General features: G+C 47.2%; 1 protein-coding gene across 2 annotated transcripts in view; it reads left to right on the top strand.

Moving 5' to 3' along the window:
- The window catches only part of LOC137424377 (uncharacterized), a 169,902-nt gene that overhangs the window by 124,438 nt on the left and 26,277 nt on the right, over nt 1-19,187 (top strand). For both annotated transcript variants that reach the window (XR_013623015.1, XM_068111772.2), the window contains exon 9: nt 4,882-4,958. Coding sequence is in view for 1 of the 2 variants with exons in the window: in XM_068111772.2 (XP_067967873.2) it covers nt 4,882-4,934 (53 nt within the window). In the remaining variant the exon portion in view is untranslated. The remainder of the gene's footprint in view (nt 1-4,881; nt 4,959-19,187) is intronic.

Genomic DNA, 19,187 nt, shown 5'->3' with positions numbered 1-19,187 from the left:
CCTGCACCCTCTACCTAACACTTACACTACCCGCCCCGGGTACTCGTGAAAGGGGTCCACTCTTCCCCCATCCACACCTTCGCACCATGCACACCACTCCGTACCACTTACTCCAACTCTCTCCACACACCTGTACTTGCACACCTGTGCTCTCACACCTGGTGCCACCTGCACCCTTCTCTCCCCAAGCGCATTCGCGCTGATCCACTCACTCACTACTCATACACTGTTCCACACACCTGTCCAGTTGCACACCTGTGCAATCACACCTGTTCAACTCTCAACCACACGGCATCATCTCATCTAACTACTCCCCTCTGAAACTTGCGCTTCCCAGTCGTCCCTTTAAACTATTGCGCTCCCACGTCATTATAATCCCCACTAATCTACCTGCGTCCCCACTACAGGTATCAGTCACTAACTAACCTTAACGTCACCTAATGTCATCTTCTAGGGCCCTATCAATATAACCTAACCCACCCGGGCTAGTTTTCACTGCCATACACCCCATAAACTATTGCTCCTTTGCCCCCCTCATGGGAAGGGTGGCAGGGATGCCATCCCACCACATCGGGGGTCTCTCACTACCAATTTTGCACATCAAATTTCAACAAATCAAAAATTTGCCAATCACTACCCATCATCTGCCAATCACTACTGCCAATCCCTTGCCAATCATCAAATTTTGTTTTTCTCTAATTTTGGGTCCAAAACACTAACCTCATCACCCAGTCGACTCACTAATGCCTCTCGATGCGCCAATTCCTGTCCAAAGCCCGGCTTCGTAAAGCCAAGCCATGAATGCTGGTTGTTCTGTGCCAGCGGCTGGGTGCGTCCCGCATTCGGTGCAGGGAAGGAGGTTTACCCGGGCCGAGATCCCACGCACCATCTCGGCACGGAGCCATCCAATGCCCCGATCTCGACCTGCCGGCACGTTTCACCAAAAAGTGGTCGCCATGACGACCCTTTCTATCGGGCTGCCAGCTCCGCCTAGTGGAGCCCGGACGCGGCCGCTCCACGCGAGGCCCAGCGTGGATCGCGCACGGCGGTCCTTTCGAACCCGCCGTGGCTCGGATCTCCGCTGGTTCTCGCGGCACGCGAAGCCCGGCACGCACCGAGGGCCCGATTCGGCTAAAAGTCGACCTAACCTTTAACCCGGTTATCGTCGACACCTCACCTGCAGGCTTACATGCATACGCTACCCCTTTCTTGCTCATACATGCAGCTGTTCCCATTCTCCTTGTACCGTTCCTTACACACCCAGGCACACCCATTCCACTCACAGCCTTGGTCACACACCTGACCACCGAACACCTTGGCACACATTCGTTGGTCGCACACCTCACCAAAACACCTCTTCGCGCCCCCTCCTTGGTCACCTCCTCTGTGACAATCACAGGTGTGCCCTCATTCGCACACCCAACCACGTGCCTCACCACCAACTCCAGCGTGCATTCCCACTCACGCTCTACCATTCCAGGTGTGCATCCTTCCATCCCAGGTGTACATCCTCGCTCACCTGTCACAACTAACTCACGCTCCATGTCACTCTCACTACTTCCACCTCCATTCCTGACAGCGCACTCACCCTTACTCTTGACAGCGCACTCTTTCCCCATGCACCTGTCCGTTACACACCTTTCTCGCGCACACTCTCCCGTTACACCCTCTGTAACACTCACCACACCACGCTTCCATGTGCTCCCTCGCACACGCGCTACGACCGACTCACTCTCGCCAGCACCCTCACTCCTTGGCACACACTTTTTCCTCACACACCCCAGAGTCGGACTTTCTCGCACACCTCCTCTTTCGCACACCAGACCTGTCACACACCTCACCAACGGCCTTTCACGAACACCCGGATCCAAACCAATCCCCAAGCTTCTTAAATCCCCTGGCGCATCATACGCACGACCATATTGGTCACCACTTACACCGGGTCCTCTTCCTCTTCGCTTCTCCTCCATCACCTGCGAATCCCTCATCCGGTTAATGAGCACATCATCACGATCCAAACACAGACTTTGGACCAATTCTTTTACTTCCTCTTTTATCTCTTTCTTATCCCCTCTCCGTCGCTTCTTAATTTCGCTCATCCCTTCTTCCACTTCTTCTAATTTGTGCTTCACCTCTTTTATTCCCCGGTACGTCTCCTCAAGCTCATCCTCTAAGGCTACCTTGACCGTTTCCAGGTGCGTCCTCACCTGCCGGTCCTTCGTCTCCATTACCTCTATCACCTCGTCCAACCTCGTTGTCAGTCCCTCACGTACCATCTGACATTCCCTCTTCGTCGCTATCAAGTCGTTTTTTATGTCGTTTTGTGTCGTTTTTAAACCTCCTAATACCGCAGTGTTCCTTTGACCCTGCTCCACTAACTCCGTTTGTCCCACCGTCAGCTGCTCCACCTCCTGCGTCAGGTCCTCTATGCCCCCTTGCAATTTTACAGTCCCCTTTCTCACCTCCTTCTCCATGTGCTCCTTACAGTGCCTCACCTCCTCGCGCACTCCTCCGACCTCCTCACTCACTCCTCTTCTGATCTCTTCTCCCATCACTTGCATCTCCTGCCCAGATGCCACCCTCATCTGCTCCATTTCCTCCCTGTGAGCATCCAGTTTGGTTTCTACCCCCATTCTGACCCCCTCTATCTGCTGCTCCATTTGTTTAACTTCCCTTTCCGCTTGGTCCCTCATGTCCCTCAATTTGCCTTCCATACTGTTTTCTAACCCCTCTAACCCATTTTTCACTCCCTCTATCTGATTCTCCTGGGCAGCCATTCTATTTTCTACCCCCGTTAACCCATGTTTCACCTCTTTTATCCCGTTGTCTAACCCCTCACCGGTACCCCTCGCTTCGTCCCTCATTACCCCCAATTGCTCACTCTGAGCCCTCGCTTCGTCCCTCATTACCCCCATTTGCTCACTCTGAGCCTCCATCCGGTTCCCCATTACCCCCATTTGGCCCTCCAATCGCTCACCCAATCGCTCAATTTGGCTCCCCATACTCATCTGTACAGCTGCCTGTAGCTGCGCAATGAGGGCCTGTATGTCAATCGGCTGCATGTTAAAGCCCGTTGATACAGCGGGCTCGGCTACCGCGCGCTCTTGCGAGGCGCCATTTTGCGTGCCTGCTACCCTCGCTGTTTCGCTCTCCTCATGTCCCTCATGTCCCTCAATTTGGTCCTGGACCGACCCTGCTTCACTCTCCGCTACCGGACCCCAGCCGTCTTGATCCGCCATAGCGCGACTTGCAAAATTCGAGTTTCGTAAAACAAATCCAAATTTTTTTTTTCGTTATAATTTCGGCGAGCGCAGTAACCGCGGGACCGCGCTCCGAATCGATTCGGTCGAGCGCCGTACGCGCTCCGGCTCGATTTTCCCTCCCAAAATTTGGGCCTAACTAATTTAGTCCCGGGTCCGAATCTCACTCCTCGACACCAATTGTTACTCTAATAGTACAATTGGTGTTCCAAAATTTGGGCTAAATAAATTTAGTCCCAGGTTCGAATCCAACTCCTGACAACCAATTGTTACAGACACGACTTTGATGTTAAAGTGGGCCGAGCGGAATGGCCGTCGTGTCCGCACAAATTACCCGACTATACTCGACGTTGACGAAGTCGCGTTACGCTGGCTCAATAAGAAAAAGAAGACACCCGGCTGGGTTATAAAATGACGACACCAGGGATACGGTTCTCAAGACCTCCGGAGGAGATTATATTCGTTACGGAAGGTCAGATTACAGGGACGAGAGGTACAACATAGAAAGACAAGCACTTAGACACAATCTTATATTATTCCCAACAGACGACAGATAAACGGGACAAAGCTGACTCACACGGGGATTGATGGCTAGGAAAGGCAAGGTAGCGATGGCTCCAGGTGCACCTGGGCTCGGGGCAGGATCAACACGGTTCGGTCCAGAGATGCGGGGAGGTCTCGTCGCAGCGCTCAGAGGTGACGTTCTTTCTCAGGCGGGTCTTTCTCAGGCCTCTCCAAACTCAGGCGCATCTGTTTCAGCGCTCGCAGGTCCTTCTTTCTCCAGCTGGGGGCGCATCTGACGTCACGTCCGCTACGTGGCCGCGTATATCCGGCGGGGAGTGACACGCCCTCGGCTCGCTAGCGCCGCCCCAGATGGAATCGGTCCGCCCTTCTGATTGGGTGCGGGGGGTTACCAGGCTCCGCCCTTGAGGAGGAGCTGACAGCCAGCCCCTCCGTGGTAACCCCGTGGAGCGCGTGGTCAATGGCGCTAATCGAGCCGGTGTGAGGACGCATCCTCCCCCGCGCCGCCGCCATCTCCTCTGTTGTTGTTGTAATTGTTGGGGAAGAAGATGGAAGGAGGTATGGGAAAGGTCCTAAACTCACTACTGATGCCATATAATCACATTCTGGTGCAACGAAGAGTCATAATTAATGGAGACGAGGCCTTAACTGACATAGACTAAGAATAACTAGGAAGATGTCCGAAAGTTGTCTACGTGTGGTGCGGTGGACCTGGGCACGACATTTAATGGGGGAATAAGGGGAAGGTCGGCTCTACTGATTGTTATTTACATGCAATGGGACTAGGGAATGGGGGATTGGGGAAAGTTGGGGAGTATTGGAGAAAATAGGGGAATATTTACAAGCGGATATGGAGGCCAAATTCCATATTCGCAACAATATATTAAGTTCTGAATCAAAAACAAAAGTTCTGTAATATTAACACGAGTCTATCAAAAGGTGTTATTCATTGGCGGCAGAAAAGTAGGACAGCCAGTGGTAATTATTTCACCAATTAATTATTGGACAGTAAAAATGGTAAAAGTGATACAAATGGAAATTGTGTCGTTGATTATTTCACCTTAATTTTGCATAACCTTCTTTCGTTGTCTCCCTATAGAGTCAGAATACAGTGCATACCAAGACAACCCATTGTACGAACCACTTGCCTAATACTCTTCTCTTCCAAAATGAACGGTATGACCGCTTCAGCATTTGGCATTCAATGTGTTGTTGCACGAGGGGTGATCAGTAAATTTGTGGCCTCACAACATCCTTATTGATCAGAAAGCGTGAAAATAATTCATCGTCCTGATTATTCTTCCCACATCCATCTGAAGTCAACTTATTGACCAACTTTGTGAGCTAATAATTATCAAAGCCTTTCACTTGATTCCAACTGTAAGAACTAATGCCCGATGCATGTTTATTATGGCTTGGCATTCCCATGTGAACTCAGCTTTTGTGACGCTCTGACCCCAGATTGAGATGCTATCTTAATAGCCGGTGAAGCCGGTGTTGTGAATGAACACGTGTTATGTTGAAAAGCCAGATTTTGCTGGATCCTTTGAGAATTTCGAAGCTTTGACGCACCAAATCGCTCCATGGAGGCCGCCATCTTGCGGATGCGGAAGTATGCATCAAAAAATTTCGAAAAAGTTCAATAGTAGTTTGTTTCACCTGTCTTTATTTGATTCACAATCTTATGCACCTCTAATTTGTAATTAAAATACTTTAAGACCAACCTCATTCCCTGGGCCCACACGGGCCCTGGTTATCTTCAACGAAAATCTTCACCAAACACCGGAACCAATGAGATTCGAGCATTTGAAAAAATATTTCAAAAAAGCTTATTACGCGTTTCGGAGGCTGAAAACGGCGTCAAATATTCTAAAATTGACGAAGAACTATTTTTTAGAAATCTCGCGGCCGTACGGGATGGTTTTTCACGGCCGGAAATATCCGAAATTGAGATGGAATTCACCGAATTAATCAAGAAGTAAATTTTATAAATTTTAATCTCATCCAGAATGCAAATGGTGTCATTTTGAACTAGGTACGGTACCTTCTACACTTACCTACTACCAACTACCTAACCTACTGATGCCATAGTGATGGGTAAAATAGTGGCAAGAGGCTTTGGCTTCGCCGGTTCATTGCGGCTTTGCAGTAGGGTCATATTAGCCGGCGAAGCCGGTGTTGTGAATGAACGCATACGTATTATGTTGAAAAGCCAGATTTTGCTGAATCCTTTGAGAATTTCGAAGCTTTGACGCACCAAATCGCTCCATGGAGGCCATCATCTTGCAGATGCTGAAGTATGCATAAAAATTTGAGAAAAGGTTCAATAGGAGTTTGTTTCACCCGTCTTTTTTTGATTCACAATCTTATGCACCTCTAATTTGTAATTAAAATACTTTAAGACCAACCTCGTTCCCCGGGCCCGCACGGGCCCTGGTTATCTTCAACGAAAATCGTCACCAAAGACCGGAACCAATGAGATTCGAGCATTTGAAAAATATTTCAAAAAAGCTTATTACGCGTTTCGGAGGCTGAAAATGGCGTCAAATATTCTAAAATTGACGAAGAACTATTTTTTAGAAATCTCGCGGCTGTAGGGGATAGTTTTTCACGGCCGGAAATATCCAAAGTTGAGACGGAATTCACCGAATTAATCAAGAAGGAAATTTTATAAATTTTAATCTCATCCAGAATGCAAATGGTGTCATTTTGAATGAGGTACGGTACATACTACACCTACCTACTACCAACTACCTAACCTACTGATGCCATAGTGATGGGTAAAATAGTGGCAAGAGACTTTGGCTTCGCCAGCTCATTGCGGCTTTGCAGTAGTGTACTAGTAAGAATATGCTTGTTCCTGTGTCTGGATGTAACAATCCTTCCCACCCATTGGTTGGACAGCTGCTATGACTCCACGCACTGACACACAATTTCATCCTGATGAAACATCTTATGGTCGCCATTTTAGTGCTCACCGCTACGCGAAGCTGAAGACACATCAGAGCTGTCATATTCACAATCACTATGCATGCCTAGACATTTCCCCTTTATTGTAAAACTATCAAAGTGGCAGTCAAAAGGATTTTGTGCCGATAGGAATCACAGGCCTTGTAAAGATCTGCCTCGACGATCGAGACGGTGGTCTGTTAACGTATACACCGCCCAAATAACTATGTGGCATCCTCTCAAGCAGAGATTGAACCAATGTTATTATAAACTTGTCCAAGGTCATGATTTCCTTTTTTAGATTTCCAATTCAAAATGTTTTTTTTTTTGCAAAACCAAAATGCTGTCGTTCGAAATATATTGAAACTGCGTGCGCGAATTACTTCCGGCTTTTAACAAAGGCTGAGTAATGGAGACGCGTTTTCACTCCACTGTGCATGTGCACTGTGCAGTATCCCTTCGCACCCGCTTGAACAAGATTGGCCATTGTGTAAAGCAGTATGTATGCAATGCATATCACTATAATACCCTGCTCCAGTGTGTCTGTCTGACATCTGTCCGTTCATGGGTGGGACTTCCCCCTGTTGAGGGAGTGGTTACACCCATTCTGGGAGGGGCTTCAAAAACAAATCTCCACCATTTTGTTCAAACCACATAGTTCTAATCTGAGGCCTTTTTTGTTTGGCTCGTGCTTTCTGACTACTTCACTACTTTATCTCAACCCTAATTCGATATCTGAGTTCATTTTTAGGGTCGCTCCGGTGGTTTTAGACTCGGTTGCAAAAAAAATGGAATAACATTGGACGAAAGTTACCGTTTGGAAAACAAAATGCATTTTAAATTAAATTAAGGCCTGTAATATAAAGTCTAGTCAGACCCCCTCACAGCTTTATCTCGACTCAAATTCATCATCTGATTTTATTTTTCAGAGTCACTAGGATGATTTAATTTTCAGTTCCAGAAAAAGTTGAGCACATTGGCGAAATGTATTCCAATAGCTGTTTTGAACGTTTCTGGTTGGACGCGATGTGGGGACGGGGAAAGGAGATAGGAGAGGGTATTGGCGAAGGGGAGGGGGTGGAGAGGGGGAGGGTTGGGTTCCCTACGAGGAAATAATTATTTATATATTACTTCGTAAAAGTAGAGTGACTGAATACTGAAGTTCGGGATCGAACTGTAGACGAATGATATTTTTTCATATTCCCGGGGTGTATATACAGAGTTTGTTTAAGGCGAGTTTACTCATTTCCAACGATGTAATTAAACAATAAAGTACTTCAAAAAATGTTGTACGTAGTAATATAGACTAACTATGGAATACAATGTTTATTAAATAATAACGTTTGGTTTTAATCAATTTTTAATTCGTTGAGGAAAGGAGAGAGAAGTGAGGAGAGAGGAGAGGAGGAGTGAGAGGGGGGAAAGAGGCGAGTGAGGGGAGAAAGGATTGATGGTTGGAGAGGAGTGAGGGCTTTGAGAAGGACAGAGGGAAAAAGGAGTGTGAAGGGCGAGAGGGGGGATATTAGTGAAAGGAATGAGCGGTGGAGAGTGGGGGAGGGAGAGAAGAGAGTGAGGAGGGGGAGAGAGCAGTGACGAGGGTAAAGAGGAGTGAGGAGGGTTAGAGAGGAGTGAGCGGGGTTAGTGTTAGGTGCTCCTCCCCAAATCCCGGTCACGGTGTACCTCCGAGCCGCGAGAGGAGTCACGGCAGAAAGATGTGTTATTCTGTGTGTCAAAGATCAATGGTGAAACCACACCAATTGTTACCAACAAACAAGTATTGTATTAATGTCACACAAGAATAACAGTACAATAACAATATTAATCAATTGTACAACCAATACATCATTCCTATGATGGTACCATCAGTTTCGTACAATGTAACTCACTGTGCTCCAAGTGAGCGAAAATAACATTCCCAATGTCTCTGTCCCAGCTTCAAAACAAAGTCGATCCACTCTCCAGTGATCGTCAGAACGATGTTGTATCGAGACCAGAATCCCACTCGGTTGACAGTCACACTGCCAAGGATAGGCAAAAGTGTCCTCAAGAGGCGGCTGGGAAATCACACCTTCGGGTATGGACGTTCAACGGCTCCCAATCGGCGAACCGCAAATTCACACTCAAAATCCACATTACACACACACACCAGGTTAACGTCTGGATCCGGTGAAATGGTTGAAGCGAGGTGAAAAACCTGGAGCGATGCGAAATCAGGTGCGAGGCAAAATGGCCAACGGTCCGTTCTCGAGACGTAACGGCACTCCAATGATTTTCTTCGGAATCAACCCCAAAACCTGTCACGTAGGTTTATCTGTCACAGCGATAACAACTCTGTCGCAGGAATCCCTTTCCCAGGAAACCCCAAAGTTCGCTAATGACCCCCGTTCGCCAGCGTTTGCTCCAGACCTCCAAGCAGCTCGGCTCCTTCTCCGACCTCACTTGCTCCGCCTCCTTTTTTCCTCTCCTTCTTCCTCGTCCGGTTCCTGATCCGGTTTCCGGTTTCTTTTTAAAACACTAACTTTTTTTACCTTTCGAAAACAGTTATCTCTATTTCACCTAAACGATAACAATAATAGTACATGCAACCAAAAATGTTTACAGTGGGTGAGAACCACAACAACGGAAGTGACGAATCCGTAACACCCCCCCCCCTCCTCAAGAAAGAAAGTTGGAACATAGTGAAAACTTTCTTTACATGCAAAAACTCTTTTAACAAACAAAATTAAATCTCACTACCAAATGATCAATTCACGTGAGCAACAATAACTAATATTCCCCAAAATAAAGCAACAAAACTTCCAAACACCCACAGGAATTTTTTTAAGTTAGGGCACTCTGGATAAAGCATCAGCAACGACATTGTCCCTGCCCTTTACATGCTCAATTTCCAAGTTGAACTCCTGCAAAGCCAAACTCCATCTCATCAACCTCTGATTTTTATTTTTCATTTTTTGAATGAAGGTTAAGGGGTTGTCATCAGTGAAGACTTTTATAGGAAAAAGGTAGTAGTTCCTAGATACACCTCATAATGCTGAAGCGCTAGCAGGAGAGCAAGGGTCTCTTTATCCATGGTGGCATAATTTGCCTGGTGTTTGTTAAACTTTTTGGAATAGAAGCACACCGGGTGATCCACTCCATCCTCATCTTCCTGTAATAGAACTGCCCCAGCCCCCACATCACTTGCATCGATGGCCAACTTGAAAGGTGCTTGAAAATCCGGTGCTGCTCGGACAGGAGAGCTCATTAATATTGCTTTGACGTGGGCAAAGGCATCTTGACATTTGTCATCCCAAACAAACTTGGTCTCTTTCCTCAGCAAATTCGTTAAAGGGGCTACCACATCAGAAAAATTCCTGCAGAACCGCCGGTACCACCCAGCCATACCCAAGAATCTCATAAGCTCCTTCTTCCCTTTTGGAACTTGGAAGCGATCAATGGCTTCTGTCTTGGCTGTCACTGGTTGCACCTGACCCTGACCTACTACATGGCCGAGGAACACCACCTGTGCTTTTACAAACTCACTCTTAGATAAGTTGATGGTCAACCCTGCCTCGGTCAATTTCTTGAAAAATGCATGAATTTGTTTAATATGATCTTCCATGGTCATGGTGTGGATGATGACATCATCCAGATAAGCCTCCACCCCCTCAAGGTCTGCAATGAGCTTATTAATCAGCCGTTGAAATGTAGCAGGCCCGTTTTTCAATCCAAAGGGAAGAACCTTGTACTGATACAACCCATTTGGTGTGACTAAAGCCGAGATTTCCTTGGCTCTATCAGAAAGAGGAATCTGCCAATACCCTTCAGCAAGTCAAACTTAGTTACAAATTTAGCTGGGCCTATTCTATCAATGCAGTCATCAATCCCCGGGATGGGATATGAGTCGGTCTTGGTCACTGCGTTAACCCGTTTTAAATCCGTACAACAACGAAAACTGCCATCGGGTTTTGGAACCAACACACATGGTGAGCTCCATTCGCTGCTGCTTGGTTCGATGATGTCATTCTCCAACATATACTGAACCTCCTTCCGAAGATACTCCATCTTCACAGGGTTCATCCGATAGGGGTGTTGCTTCACAGGAGTGGCTTCCCCCACCTCAATATCATGATATACCAGGTCAGTACGACCAGGTACATCTGTGAACAAATGTGCAAACTCAAAAATTAGGCTGGATAGTTGTCCTTGTTGTTCCCTCGTCAAATGACCTAATTTCTCATCTAAATGACTCAACACTTCTGTGTTCGTCAATCTGGGACAAGCCTGGTCATCAAAGTTATCAAACTTCACACCGGCCTCAACCTCTGGATTCTCTTGCACCCCGACTACAGGTGAGACAGGAACCATTTTCCCCACAGGCTTCCTCTCATAATATTTCTTCAGTCGGTTGACATGACGCAGCTGCCGCTTTTTCCGTCGGTCGGGAGTTGTCACCACGTAATCTGTTTCATTAACCCTCCTTTCGATTGCATAGGGACCAAAATATCTAGCCTGTAGTGGCTGACCTGGAACAGGAAGCAACACTAACACCCGGTCCTCAGGACTGAAATTTCTTATCTGAGATTTCTTGTCATGTCTCACTTTCATTTTATCCTGTGTCACTTTCAAGTTTCTTCTCGCAACTTCACAAGCCTTTGCCAATCTGTGCCTAACCGTTGACACATACTCTACCACTGTTGACTGCGACTCCTCCTGTAGCCACTGTTCTTTCACCAATTTCAACGGTCCTCGCACTGCGTGTCCAAACACAAGTTCAAAAGGACTGAATCCCAATGACTCCTGAACGGATTCCCTCGTAGCAAACAACAATAAGGGTATTCCCTCATCCCAATCCTTGTCACATTCAAAATAGTACGTTCTGATCATATTCTTCAATGTCCGGTGAAACCTTTTCAAGGCCCCTTGGCTCTCGGGATGGTAAGTACTTGATCTTACTTGCTCCACTCCCAACAGGTGTACCACTTGCTGAAACAGCGTTGACATGAAATTGGAACCCTGATCAGACTGGATGACCTTAGGTAGGCCAACCAAAGTGAAAAATTTAATCAAGGCCTTCGCAATAACTGCCACAGTAATTTTTCTAAGAGGCACTGCCTCTGGGACCTTGTGGAAGCGCACATGATGGTCAGCAAATACTGATGTCCAGCCTTAGTTTTAGGTAAAGGGCCTACACAGTCAATAATGACACGGCTGAAAGGCTCTTCAAAAGCTGGAATGGGTTTTAAAGGTGCGGATGGGACTTTCTGATTAGGTTTTCCCACCAGCTGGCAAGAGTGGCAAGATTTACAGAACTCCGCCACATCACGTCGCATTCCTGGCCAGAAAAAATGTACCAATATTCTGTCACATGTCTTGTTCACTCCAAGGTGTCCGGCCAAAGGTGTCTCATGCGCCAAACTCAATATCTCCTTCCGGTACGGCGGTGGCACCACAATTTGGTAATGAACTTTCCACTCATCGTTTGCTGGCACCTGCGGTGGTCTCCATTTTCTCATGAGCATTTCCCCTTTCATGAAGTAACCAACAGGTATCTTCATAGCCTCTTCCTCTGTAACGGCTTTATCAATCAAACTCCGGATCTCCGAATCTCCGTGTTGTTCTTCAACAAGTCGCTTTCGGACCAGCACCGTTTGTTCAACCTCGTTCCCAGATGTCTCCGACGGACACTCCATTTCCTCTTTTGAATCTTCCTCCAATACCTCTAAGGAACCCAAATCCACATCGCCTTCCTTCTCCTTCTCTTCAGAGCACTTCCTACCCACAGCACGAGTCACTGCACAGGATGGAAAGATACCCGGATTCTCCTGCTCTAACTGTGCTGTGTTATTTTCCATACTGGGATTTTCAACCAACATCGGATTACCAGAAACTTGACCACCGGCCAAATCATTACCGATAACAAAAGAGATTCCCTCTACAGGTAGAGTGGCTTGTAAACCTACGGTGACCGGTCCTGACACCAAATCAGACTCTAAATGGATTACATGAAGTGGAGCTTTAACACAGCCACCAACCCCCTGTAAAAGAACACTAACACCAGTTGCCGTCTTCTCCGACAATGGCAAAATGCCCTCAAGCATCAACGATTGATGTGCTCCTGTGTCCCTCAATACCCTAACAGGTCTCTGGTTCGTTCAGTCTCCATCCAGTGACACAAACCCCTCTGAAATAAAAGGTTTGTAACCCTCTTGGTCAAGGTCGTTCTGTGATGCCATAACTTTGGCATGGGAAACTTCACAAGGCACTGTCCTCCAAGGACGATTTCTCGCATTGGCCAATGCATTCGGAGCTGCACTAGTTTGACTCCGCTCCTGATTTTTCCTTTTCAGGGCATAACATTGGGACATCAAATGCCCAGGTTTATTGCAAAAAGCGCATCGGCCCAGAGGAAAAACTCGTGGTCTGCCTCGCCCCCCCCCCCCCCTCCGGAAGATAAGTCTGTCTTGGAACAGTAGTCTTCTGATCCCTAAAAGTCGCGGTATCAGATTTGTCCCCATAGTCCTCTCTAGGCTGCCTCCATGAAAATTTGTTCTCCGAACCTGATTTACCATAACTCCCCTGGCTAACTCTAGGCGGGAAGTTAGGTTTGTGGAACCCCATCCAGTGTGTCAAGGCATAGTCATCTGTCACAGTTGCTGCCTCATACAACTCTGGTACTTTATTTTCATCCAGATGCACTTTAATATCCACGTGGACACACTGTTTCAATTCCTCCACCAAGATCAATTGTCGTAACAGGTTGAAGTCTTTCCCAATCTCCTTCGAGTCACACCACCTATCAAACATGGTTTCCTTCATTCTGGCAAACTCCACATGGGTCTCACTCTCCCTCTTCCTGGCATTCCTGCATTTTTGCCGGTAAGCTTCAGGGACCAATTCATAGGCTTTGAGAATGGCTTTCTCCACTATCTCATAATCTGCACATTGCTCAATCGGTAAAGCCGAAAATATATCTTGAGCTTTACCCACCAGAACACTTTGCACTAACATAGTCCAGGACCCCACAGGCCATTTTAGCATTTGAGCCACCTTCTCAAAATGAAAAAAAAACTTTGCTACCTCCTTTTCATTGAAGGATGGAACCAGCCTCACATGCCTACCAACATCCCAAGTGTTCTGACTAGTTGTCGAACTAGCCAGCATGGAAACTACTTCTCTCCGTTCCCCCAGTAATTCCAGCTCCTTGAGTTTAAGTTCCTTCTGATACTCCATGTCACGTTACTTTAACTCCCTTTCGGCTCTCCTTTCCTCTGCTCTTCTTTCCTCGAGTTCTCGTTCCTGTTCTGCTCTTTCCTTTGCTCTTCTTTCCTTGGCTTTCCATTCCAACTCTTTTAACCTTTCCTGGCTCTGCAGTTGCATCTCCATTTTCCGGAGCTCCTCATTTCCTTTTTCCTCGGGTAACCAATCCAAGGCTGCCTCTTTCCATGTTCCTTGTCCCACCAGAGATTCTACCACCAATGTCTGCATCTCTGCTTTCTTCATACTAACTCGGACCTCCAAGTTCAAATATTTGGCCAATATCATGAGTTCCGATCTTTTTAACGCCTGGAACTGTGCCTCATTAGGGGACACCGCAAACGTTTCTGCATCAAACACCATGATGACTATCAGTTAGCACCTGTTAACCTTCACACAAAAAAATCCAATTTTTTGAAAAATTTGGGAATGTTAGAAAATTCCAAATTTGGGAATTTGGGGAATGTTAGGGAATTCTATCCCGGACGGGGCCCCATTTTCTGTTAAGTGGTCCTCCCCAAACCCCGGTCACGGTGTACCTCCGAGCCCCAAGAGGAGTCACGGCAGAAAGATGTGTTATTCTGTGTGTCAAAGATCAATGGTGAAACCACACCAATTGTTACCAACAAACAAGTATTGTATTAAGGTCACACAAGAATAACAGTACAATAACAATATTAATCAATTGTACAACCAATATATCATTCCTATGATGGTACCATCAGTTTCATACAATGTAACTCACTGTGCTCCAAGTGAGCGAAAATAACATTCCCAATGTCTCTGTCCCGGCTTCAAACCAAAGTCGATCCACGCTCCAGTGATCGTCAGAACGATGTTGTATCGAGACCAGAATCCCGCTCGGGTGACAGTCACACTGCCAAAGATAGGCAAAAGTGTCCTCAAGAGGCGGCTGGGAAATCACACCTTCGGGTATGGACGTTCAACGGCTCCCAATCGGCGAACCGCAAATTCACACTCAAAATCCACGTTACACACACACACCAGGTTAACGTCTGGATGCGGTGAAATGGTTGAAGCAAGGTGAAAAACCTGGAGTGATGCGAAATCAGGCATGAGGCAAAATGGCCAACGGTCCGTTCTTGAGACGTAACGGCACTCCAATGATTCTCTTCGGAATCAACCACAAAACCTGTCACGTAGGTTTATCTGTCACAGCGATAACAACTCTGTCGCAGGAATCCCTTTCCCAGGAAACCCCAAAGTTCGCTAGTGACCCCCGTTCGCCAGCGTTTGCTCCAGACCTCCAAGCAGCTCGGCTCCTTCTCCGACCTCACTTGCTCCACCTCCTTTTTCCTCTCCTTCTTCCTCGTCCGGTTCCTGGTCCGGTTTCCGGTTTCTTTTTAAAACACTAACTTTTTTTACCTTTCGAAAACAGTTATCTCTATTTCACCTAAACGATAACAATAATAGTACATGCAACCAAAAATGTTTACAGTGGATGAGAACCACAACAACGGAAGTGACGAATCCATAACATTAGAGAGGAGTGAGGAGGGATATTGATCAGTGAGGAGGGGCAGAGAGGAGGGAGGAGGGGTAGAGAGCAGTGAGGAGGGGTAGAGAGGAGGCAGGAGGGTTAGAGAGGAGTGAGGAGGGGTAGCGAGGAGTGAGGAGGTGTAGCGAGGAGTGAGGAGGTGTAGCGAGGAGTGCGGATGGGTAGAGAGCAGTGAGGAGGTGTAGAGAGGAGTGAGGAGGTGTAGAGAGGAGTGAGGTGGTGTAGAGAGGAGTGAGGAGGTGTAGAGAGGAGTGAGGAGGTGTAGAGAGGAGTGAGGAGGGGTGGAAAGCAGTGGGAGGGGTAGAGAGGAGTGAGCAGGTGTAGAGAGGAGTGATGTGGGGTTGGAGAGGAGTGTGGGTTGGAGAGTAGTGTGAGTTTGGGAAGAGTGTGAGTTGCATAGGAGTGTGGGTTGAAGAAGAGTGTGGGTTGGAGAGGAGTGTGGGTTGCAGAGGAGTGTGGGTTGCAGAGGAGTGTGGGTTGCAGAGGAGTGTGGGTTGCAGAGGAGTATGGGTTGCAGAGGAGTGTGGGTTGGAGAGGAGTGTGGGTTGGAGAGGAGTGTGGGTTGGAGAGGAGTGTGGGTTGGAGAGGAGTGTGGGTTGCAGAGGAGTGTGGGTTGCAGAGAAGTGTGGGTTGCAGAGGAGTGTGGGTTTCAGAGGAGTGTGGGTTTCAGAGGAGTGTGGGTTGCAGAGGAGTGGTTGCAGAGGAGTGTGGGTTGCAGAGGAGTGTGGGTTGCAGAGGAGTGTGGGTTGCAGAGGAGTGTGGGTTGCAGAGGAGTGTGGGTTGCAGAGGAGTGTGGGTTGAAGAGGAGTGTGGGTTGAAGAGGTGTGTGGGATGCAGAGGAGTGTGGGTTGCAGAGGAGTGTGGGTTGCGGAGGAATGTGGGTTGCAGAGGAGTGTGGGTTGCAGAGGAGCGTGATTGGGCGGCCAAAGGAGAGTGAGGGGGATTACAAAACAAAATCTTGTACATACAGTGCATTCAGAAAGTATTTAGACCCCTTCACTTTTTTCACATTTTGTTATGTTGCAAGCTTTTGCTGAAATCGTTTAAATTCATTTTTTCCCTCATCAATCTACACTCAATAACCCATAATGACAAAGAGAAAACAGGATTTTAGAAAGTTTTGCAAATTTATTAAAAAGAAAACACTGAAATATCACATTGACATAAGTATTCAGACCCTTAACTCAGTACTTAGTTGAAGCACCTTTGGCAGCGATTACAGCCTCGAGTCTTCTTGGGTATGACGTGACAAGCTTTGCACACCTGGATTTGGGGATTTTCTGCCATTTTTCTCTGCAGATCCTCTCAAGCTCTGTCAGGTTGGATGGGGACCGTCGGTGGACAGCCATTTTCAGGTCTCTCCAGAGATGTTCGATTGGGTTCAAGTCAGGGCTCTGGCTGGGCCACTCAAGGACCTTCACAGAGTTGTCCCTTAGCCACTCCTGTGTTGTCTTGGCTGTGTGCTTAGGGCCATTGTCCTGTTGGAAGGTGAACCTTCGGCCCAGTCTGAGGTCCTGAGCGCTCTGTTTCAGGTTTTCATTTTGGATATCTCTGTACATTGCTCCGTTCATTGTTTCCTCAACCCTGACCAGTCCCCCAGTCCCTGCTGCTGAAAAACACCCCCACAGCATGATGCTGCCACCACCATGCTTCACCGTTAGGATGGTATTGGGCAGGTGAAGAGCGGTGCCTGGTTTCCTCCAGACATGACGCTTAGAATTGAGGCCAAACAGTTCAATCTTGGTTTCATCAGACCACAGAATCTTGTTTCTCAGTCTGAGAGTCCTTCAGGTGCTTTTTTGCAAACTCCAAGTGGGCTTTCATGTGTCTTTCACTGAGGAGAGGCTTCCGTCTGGCCACTCTGCCATAAAGCTCAGATCGGTGGAGTGTTGCAATGATGGTTGTCCTTCTGGAAGTTTCTCCCATCTCCACACAGGATCACTGGAGCTCAGCCAGAGTGACCATCGGGTTCTTGATCACCTCTCTTACCAAGGCCCATCTCCCCCGATTGCTCAGTTTGGCCGGGCGGCCAGCTCGAGGAAGAGTCCTGGTTGTTCCAAACTTCTTCCATTTAGGAATTATGGAGGCCACTGTGCTCTTGGGAACCTTCAATGCAGGAGAGATTTTTTTTGTTGGCTTCCCCAGATCTGTGCCTCGACACAATCCTGTCTCTGAGCTCTGCAGGCAGTTCCTTCGACCTCATGGCTTGGTTTTTGCTCTGATGTGCATTGTCAGCTGTGAGACCGAATATAGACAGGTGTGTACCTTTCCAAATCATGTCCAATCAATTGAATTTACCACAGGTGGACTCCAATCAAGGTGTAGAAACATCTCAAAGATGATCAACAGAAATGGGAGGCACCTGAGCTAAATTTCAAGTGTCATAGCAAAGGGTCTGAATACTTATGTAAATGTGATATTTCAGTTTTTTATTTTTGATAAATTTGCAAAACTTTCTAAATCCTGTTTTCTCTTTGTCATTATGGGGTATTGAGTGTAGATTGATGAGGGAAAAAATGAATTTAAACGATTTCAGCATAAGGCTGCAACATAACAAAATGTGAAAAAAGTGAAGGGGTCTGAATACTTTCTGAATGCACTTTATGTATACGATCATTATGTATTGTCTTTGTGCCAAGTTTGAACAAAATCGGTCTATGCATGTCTGAGAAATGGTTGGGGACACGTTTAAGTAACAAAATTGCCACCAGTCGGCCATCGTGAATCTGTTCTCGAAACAAAATGACGTGCATATGTGTGGCAATGACCTGCTCATGGTCATATGTCTTTTCTGCAAATCTCATGGGATTGTGAGTTGGACAGGCAACTGTGACCAGCGGGGAGGGTGTTTGAATGCTTCAAGTTGGGAGAGGATTTACGCTTTCGGGTCAGGACGGGAGGGTTGGGAGGGGAGGGTGAGGACTTGGGGTTTCAGAGTGGTTGGAGGTGGGAGGTTGGGAAAATTGAGGAATTGGAGTCATGTTTTACACTATCAAAGGTACAGGCAATGCTGGGTCCCTCTGGGTCCTTCCACCATGTCCCACCCCTCCCCTGTCTCCTCCCACCCACCTTACTCACCCATGCTTCCACTCCAGCCAGACCGTCCTCCCACGGTGTCCCACCCATCCCCTGCCTCCTCCCACCCATGTGTGACTCCCCCCCCATGCTTCCACTCCAACCCACCGTGTCCCACCCATCCCCTGCCTCCTCCCACCCATGTGTGACTCCCCCCCCCCTGCAAGCTTTCAGGTTTCAAGTTTGTGAAAACAACACTTGTGCATGCAAGCTTTCAGGTTTCAAGTTTGTGAAAACAACACTTGTGCATGCAAGCTTTCAGGTTTCAACTTTGTGAAAACAACACTTGTGCATGCAAGCTTTCAGGTTTCAAGTTTGTGAAAACAACACTTGTGCATGCAAGCTTTCAGGTTTCAAGTTTGTGAAAACAACACTTGCGCATGCAAGCTTTCAGGTTTCAAGTTTGTGAAAACAACACTTGTGCATGCAAGCTTTCAGGTTTCAACTTTGTGAAAACCACACGTGTGCATGCAAGCTTTCAGGTTTCAACTTTGTGAAAACAACACTTGTGCATGCAAGCTTTCAGGTTTCAACTTTGTGAAAACAACACTTGTGCATGCAAGCTTTCAGGTTTCAACTTTGTGAAAATAACACTTGTGCATGCAAGCTTTCAGGTTTCAACTTTG

This window comes from Myxine glutinosa, chromosome 4, assembly GCF_964187855.1.
Source record: "Myxine glutinosa chromosome 4, kmMyxGlut1.1, whole genome shotgun sequence".
Lineage (NCBI taxonomy): Eukaryota > Metazoa > Chordata > Myxini > Myxiniformes > Myxinidae > Myxine > Myxine glutinosa.
The sequence above is the reverse complement of the archived record's forward strand: the minus strand, read 5'-3'. Positions and strand labels throughout refer to the sequence as shown.